At 48.8% G+C, this 7,316-nt stretch overlaps 2 protein-coding genes across 7 annotated transcripts in view; both read left to right on the top strand.

Annotated features, from left to right (window-relative positions):
• The window catches only part of CHST13 (carbohydrate sulfotransferase 13), a 51,508-nt gene extending 47,181 nt beyond the window's left edge, over positions 1–4,327 (top strand). For 4 of the 6 annotated variants that reach the window (XM_052678927.1, XM_052678926.1, XM_052678923.1 and 1 more), the window contains one exon: positions 270–4,327. In XM_052678927.1, coding sequence (XP_052534887.1) covers positions 270–1,115 — 846 coding nt within the window. In that variant the 3' untranslated portion in view covers positions 1,116–4,327. The remainder of the gene's footprint in view (positions 1–269) is intronic. The other 2 variants (XR_008205700.1, XM_052678925.1) reach the window with 2 other exon arrangements.
• The window catches only part of TMEM43 (transmembrane protein 43), a 372,149-nt gene that overhangs the window by 62,111 nt on the left and 302,722 nt on the right, over positions 1–7,316 (top strand). The gene's annotated exons all lie outside the window — the stretch shown is intronic.

Consider the following 7,316-nt stretch of genomic DNA (forward strand, 5'->3'; position numbering starts at 1 on the left):
ACCTTTTCTGCACTCCTGCTTTTCCCTCACGCCCTTGGCTTGTTTTCTCATCCTGCTCATCATCAGACTTTTTTTCTTTATTTTGCCCCCAGCAAATACATTAAATACAGTAAAGCAAGTAGAGCTCAGAGTGATTGCTGTCTCCAAAAAGCCCACGAAAAGCCCCCTCCAAAAAAAAAACACCAGGAAAGGGAAAGTGATGGGAACAGTTGTGTGTAGGTCCTCATTGGCATGGGTGAGCCAGTGACCGTCTCTTTCTTTTTCCACAGTTTGAACAGTCATCACTGCAGGCAGTTCACCAGCAGCGACGGGAGCTGTTGAGCAACGTCTGCAACCGTTACACCCGCAAGCGGCGGCTGCTGCGGCCGGATGACTTGCGGCACTTGGTGGTGGATGACACACATGGGCTGCTCTACTGCTACGTGCCCAAAGTGGCTTGCACAAACTGGAAGCGGGTGATGATGGTCCTGACGGGGCAGGGCAAGTACCGGGATCCTCTGGAAATCCCTGCCAACGAGGCCCACGTGTCGTCCAACCTGCACACTCTCTCTGAATACAGCATCCCTGAGATCAACCACCGCCTGCGCAGCTACCTCAAGTTCATCTTTGTGCGGGAGCCATTCGAGCGCCTGGTCTCGGCCTACCGCAACAAGTTCACCCGCAGCTACAACACGGCCTTCCATAAGCGCTACGGGACCAAGATCATCCGGCGGCACCGGCAGGAGCCCAGCGACAAGGCGCTGGAGCGCGGGGATGATGTGCGCTTCGAGGAGTTTGTCTACTACCTGCTGGATCCGCGGACTCAGCGGGAGGAGCCCTTCAATGAGCACTGGGAGCGTGTGCACTCGCTCTGCCACCCCTGCATCGTCCACTACGATGTGGTGGGCAAGTATGAGACCTTGGCCGAAGATGCCAACTACATCCTCCAGCTGGTGGGTGCCGACACAAGTGTCAAGTTCCCGTCCTCGTCCAAGACCACCAGAACCACGGACGACATGACGGCCCAGTTCTTCCAGGACATCAGCCCCTTCTACCAAAGACGACTCTTTAATTTATACAAAATGGACTACTTGCTCTTCAATTACTCCATCCCTTCTTACCTCCGCATCCGATGAGGCAGTTGCTGGGAAGAGAGGTGGGGAGAGCTGGGTACTTCTCATCTTGCCACAACTCCTCTCATCCCACCCATGCTCATCTCTCGGTTCTCCCCATGCCCTCTCCATTACATTCTGTTCTGTGTGCCTCATTCAGGCACGGTCTGGAGGGAGAACACCCCGTAGAACACTGGGGCTGGAGTTTCTCCTTCCCTTTCTCTCCCACCCCTTGACTTTGGCACTTATCAGTGGGTACAGGAAGCTGCTGGCTTTGAAGGTTTGCCTTGGCTGGGGTTTTTCTTATGACTAAGAGATTCCTCTATAGATCCAAGTCTTGGGAAGGGTCCTTTTTCATGCAGGATCCTTTTGGTTGTTTCTCTTCCTCACTGGGCTGTTTGGGGTCAGCATGGGGAGCAGGATGGGGCTTGTCAGAGATTTACATAGGACCAGAAATAAAGCAATAATGTAAGTTTCTCTTGTTCATTTCAAATTGCTCCCACCTTCTTCCTGCTTTCTTGTCCTTCTATCCTGGCTTCCTGAGCCATCTCCATTGCTGTGGAGGGTGGCAATGTAAGCTGCATTTTGCTCTGATAGAGCCTAGAGGGCTTTTTGTTCCTCTTCTTCCATGTGCTCTCAGCTGGGATGCAAAATGCTGTGAATGGGGAGGAAGAAGCAGATGTGCAGCTGGTATGAGTGACAGAGATGGAACGATTTCTCCTGAACGACAGCAGCAGAGCCATCGATCTGTGCGTATGTGCACCTGGATTTCTTGTCAAGTCCAATAAATCCAGGTTCAGTTTTTTGTTTTCTCTTAATTATGTAAAAACAGGTATTGATTGTTTTGCAAAGCCATACATCCAGCACAGGTGCAGGTACACCCACTTGGCACAAAGGGATGGAGGAAGAGCGTCCTGCAGAGAAGGTGATGTTGCATTGGGAAGGTTGGAGGAGTGTGTGTGTATGTGTGTGTGAGAGAGAGAGAGAGAGAGAATTTATGCATGTGCATCAGAAAAAATAGAGAATTAAAAATGGAGACAGAGACACCTAGAGGAAAATTCCCCTTTGCTTGGTTGGCTTCGGACAATTCACTCCTTGAAGAAGAAACAGAAGGGAGTTGAAACACAAAAGAAAATTACAAACCCGGTCCCGGGGTTTTAAGTTCAAGCCAGTCCTAGGAGCTTTGTTTCTTTAAATCCATATTTAAAAAGTCTTTTCTGTTCAGCCCTTGCGAGGTGGCTGCCTTAGTAAATAAACGCAGCGGTAATAGAATTTGCTGTAGTGTGTCTGCTGGCCCAGCTGCGAGCACTTGACTTATTAGTGCAATACAATGGAGGTTTTATGAAACCCCAGTGTGCTCAGACTGTTTTAAGAAATAATGTTTTCATCTAACAACTTTTGGCTGTTACATCTTAACCTTTTTTGCTCTCTTGATTCTGATCTGAACCTTTCTGCTGACATTCCCCCCTTGGTTATGCTGTTTGGACAGTGGGTTTAGCAAGCATTGAATAAGAAAAGGAAATAAGTAGAATTGTTGGTGATGCTGGCAGCCTGAGTGGTTCTCCCAGAGCTGGAGCTCTTGCAGAAATGGTCTTTCTAGAGATGAATCTCAGAGCACAGAAACAGCTGATGTATGCTGCAAATGTCAGCATTTGTGCTCAGTGTTTCCTTCTGTGTTCTTGGGAGTCTTGCAGTCCCTGGATAGTGCTGCTTGGTGTTGGAAAAGAAATCATAGTTCCAATCACCACAAGTTTTTGACATTTGGAGTCGGTCAGCATCACAAAGGAATGGAGTTTCGGATGGATTTGTGTTTTTGAATACCATGTTCTGCAGGTAGCTGGTGGCACATTGAGTGGCAGGTACAAATATATCCTTGCTCCTATGGGTGTGCATGCTGCTGGCTGGGAGAGCTCTGCTGTGACAGCAAGGAGCCAGCAACCAGACTTTGTCCATGATGGTGACTGGTGCTGGCTGGGGTGTTCCTTCCCTCTGCATCGTGTCCCCAGCATCCCCAGCAAGTCCCCGCTTTGCACAGTAGGGCTGCAGCCTACTTGTTGCATTCTGTGACATTCTGTGACATGCTATCTTTGGGCTGATGCGTTTGGATATACCCACTTTGGGGCTTTTTCTACAGTTAAAATCCAGTGCGTTTAGGTCACGTCCTCAGCCTTATGCCTAAACATCACTCCCCAAAGCACAGCGTGACAGTGACAGAAAATGGCAGCATAGAGCCGGTGGTGATGGAGCGAGGAGGACACCGTGTGACAGGAGGGGATAACTGCAGGTGTGACACCTGCGGGACTTCTTGCTGGAATCCAGTTCTCTCAGTGGCTTCTATTTTTAATTATCTTTTCCTGCATCCCTTCTTCTTAACAGATAAGGAATTATCAAAGTGATTGGATGAGAGGTCATGGCCTTACGCTGTCCCAGAGCAGGCTCAGGTTGGGTATTTGGAACATTTTCTTCTCTGAAAGAACGGTGATGCAGTGGCACAGGCTGCGCAGGGAGTGCTGGAGTCACCATCCCTGGAGACGTTACAGAACCACTGAGATGTGGCACTGAGATGTGGTCAGTGGGCAGAGTGGGGGGGGGGGGGGGGGGGGGGGGATTGGGGTTGAACTCGGTGATCCCAGTGGTCTTTTCCAGCCTTAATGATGCTGTGGTTCTCTACCTCTTCTCAACCTAGGGCTGGGAGCGTAATCCTTGGTGCTTCTGCACCAGGGCAGTGATGGGTCAGGGCAGGACAAGCTGTGGGCCAAGCAGCCAAGGTCACCCCAGCAGTGGGAGCCCAAAGACTAACAGAGTAAATCAAGTGAGCTGTGATAATCGCACACGGCTTGGCCTCAGGCAAGTAACAACCTTGCAAACTCTCTTTGATGAACCCTCCCTTCTGCAACTCCCCCATCAAGTGCCTATTAAAAATTAATAGTTAAAAACCGAGAACCATGAAGCAGCATTTAGACCTCTGAGTCACAGCTGAGACAGGGCAGTGTGGTGTGAAGCTTGGGAGCTGCCGTGGAGCTCTCAGAGCCCCAGGGATGCAAAAATAAAGAACAGCATCACCTTTATCTATGTCTGTGTGCATGCACACATATACAGTGTAAATAGCAATTCTTTTATAATGTACAATAGGATTATTTCAAATAATTGTAATATTTATATGTTAATACATGGACTATAATAAGTATGTGTATAAAATTTGTTACCAGAATAATTAAATAGCAAACATGATTGTACTATTCTGTTCATAGTGTGGTTATATTTGTATAGGAGGGTGATGCTTGATTTGTGTGTGCTTATACGTGTGTGTACATGGTACCTATACAAACACATGTACACAAGCACAGAGGAGCCTCCTCCCCTGTTGAGCCTTCCTACAGGCCAACAAACTCAAGTTCTGCCAAGCAGGAGCTTTCTTTCCCAAGCTCGCTGTGCACTGAAGCTTGGGTTGTTTACCAGCTGGAGGATTAAATAGACTTCCATTGAAGGGAAAAAACAAGTGTTTTTAAGTAGGCCCTGGAAGCGGTGTTTTGCTTGAAGAAGGCTTTTCAGACTTGCTTGTGTTTGCTGGCTTGCACTTCACTCATCCCTGGTGAGGATGCTGTGTCCTGAAAAAGCAGTTTTTTTCTGGAAAAATACTGTACAAGGATAGAGGCAGGGAGTTGAAGGTAAATCCTTCTTGCCTTGTTCTCTTAAATGAATTTGCTTATTTGGGAGCCATTGAGGAATAGACAAAGGTCACTGTCAACTCAGTGAGGGTTCTTAGGTGTGATGGGGAGGCACAGCCCAGCCCACCCCTGAGCACATTGATGACACAGACACAACAGCTGAGACTCTCCTGTTGGGTTAGATTAAAAGGCAAAAATCACTCTGCAATGGCCATTTTCTGCCTGAGCTCTATAACCCACATATCTGCTCTGAAGCTGTGTGAATTTCATGGAGGGAAGCATTTCACCCCCCAGTGAAATAACCTGGCAAACAAAGCTAGAGATTCACTAAAGGCTTTAAAAGCAGAGGATCCTGCAGGCATTTAACACCAAACCTCTCCTTTGAATGGGAGGCAAACACTTAACTACCTTTGCAGTCCCAGCAGTGCTGCCCATCACTGCATGCTCAGCCTGGGAAAAACAGGCTCAGGTGCAGTTTCAGGAATGCTGATCCAAGCTCTGCTCCAGGGTACCGTACAGCCTTTGTCAGCAAGTGCCCTTTCTCATTTGCACCAGGAAAAAGAGAAAAGGAGAAAGGATAAAGTGTAAACAGTCTGCATGGCCATATAACTGGCCTTTTGCTGACCCTGAAAAACAAAAAAAAAAAACAAAACCAAACAAACCCTTATATTAAAACCATTTCCTTTGGTTATGTCACTGGTCTTGAAGCTGGAAGCAATTTTAAGTGCGCTCCCCACACTGAGTGCACAGGCACAGGGCTGACAATGGCTGCCCACTGAGTACTGCACAGAGAACAGAGCTCCTGCAATGCACCCCACGCCAGGTTCCAGCACCAGCATCTCTGTCCTGAGCCCAGCATGGTTCCCTCCCAGCCCAGCTGAGTAGCACAAGTAGGGCACAGATGGCCCCCATTACGTGTTCCTGACTGTGCCTTCTGTCAACAATTAAAACCACAACACACTGAGCTCTGCCCAGGAATCACCCAATGAGGGACAACCCAGTGCCAGGGCTTTAGGGCAGCCGTGCATTGGGTAATGGGGACTGATAATGGAGGAGCATGAACAGATCACTGCACAGCTCTGGTTGGGGGCATTTGAAGGACTGGAGGGGGCATGGGCAAAGCTGTGCTGTTAAAGGAGAGTGCCTGAGAGCCTGCAGAGGGCTGGGAGGATCTGCAGCCCAGCCTTGCCCTATTCACGTCCGCTGCAAAAGCATCAAGGCCTGAGGGAACCTCTCAAAGCAGCAGGGACAGGCAGCAGAGTGGGGAAGAGAAAGATGGGGCAGGAGAAGTCATTTGGCAGGACTGCTACAGCCAGCACCAGATTGAAGTTAATCAAGGGTGCACAAAATAAAGTGCTAAGCTCAAGTTATTAAAATACGTATCTCTTAGTGCAGCTCTCTCAGAGTGAGATTGGCAATCAGATGCTTTCTGTGCTACCCCTGTGAGCCCCCCAGCCACTCAGTGCAGCTGTGTGCTTGGGGCTGACAGGTGGTGGGGAGAGAGAAAGGGGGAGAGGATGCCCCAAACTCTGACACTTCCTTGCCACAGAGTTGCTGCAAACACATCCCCCAGCTCAGTTGGTGTAGGGTTATTTACCCTTCAGGAGGCTGGGAAAGGTAACAGCTTATTCTTGCCCAGAGAGTGCTTCTCTCCATGCTGAGTCTCCCAGCATTGAGGTCACCCCTGTGCAAGACCCCAGCCCTGCAGCAAGAGCAAAGGAACACCCACATCCAGAAGTCACCTAGCATAGCAATCCCAAGTACTGAAGAGCTGACAGGGCCTTGAGCAAGACAAGGGGCCTTGACCTCCTCATTTCCTTGCTCCAAAACACACAAATGCAGGCTATTGTTATAGGCAAAGGCCAGCGGAGTTTGATCCACATTGTCAACTCCCAACTCCTAAGCATCTTGGAAGAAGCTATTGCTGCTTCGATTTCAGTGAGAATTGACTGCCCTCAGCCCCATGGGCCATCCCAGAACATTGCTGGGAACACACAATAGACACCCTGCAGTGAGGATGCAGAGTCCTTAGCCAAATTCCCGTCCTTATACACACACGCACTGGTCCCAAATTCATTGCGCAAAGGATGGATGGTGAGGGTGGAGAGAGAATAAGCTTTAATTCTAACCTGAAACATGGGCTGCCAAAGTCCATCATTGGTTAGGAAACACCGATTTTGCTGAAGTCCTATTAGAATTGTGTTGTCCAACACTGACTGGAAGAGATAGCAGCAAACAAGAAATTCATAGAGTCATACAACCATTGGAGTTGGAAGGGACCTTTGAAGACCATCTGGTCAAATCCCTGCAATGCATATGGACACCTACAGCTCTATCAGGTGCTCAGAGCCCCTCCAGTCTGATCTTGAGCATCTCCATGGATGGGACATCCACCACTGTGTCAGTGCCTCGCTGCAAAAGACTTTTTCTTATATCCATCTAAACGTCCCCTCATTTAGTCTGAAACCATTTACCTTGTCCTATCAGACCCTGCTAAAGAGTCTGCCCCCTTTTTTCTTATAGCTCCCTTTTAGATACTGAGAGTTCCACCTGCCAA

This window comes from Tympanuchus pallidicinctus, unplaced genomic scaffold (genome assembly GCF_026119805.1).
Source record: "Tympanuchus pallidicinctus isolate F22 unplaced genomic scaffold, pur_lepc_1.0 scaffold17, whole genome shotgun sequence".
Lineage (NCBI taxonomy): Eukaryota > Metazoa > Chordata > Aves > Galliformes > Phasianidae > Tympanuchus > Tympanuchus pallidicinctus.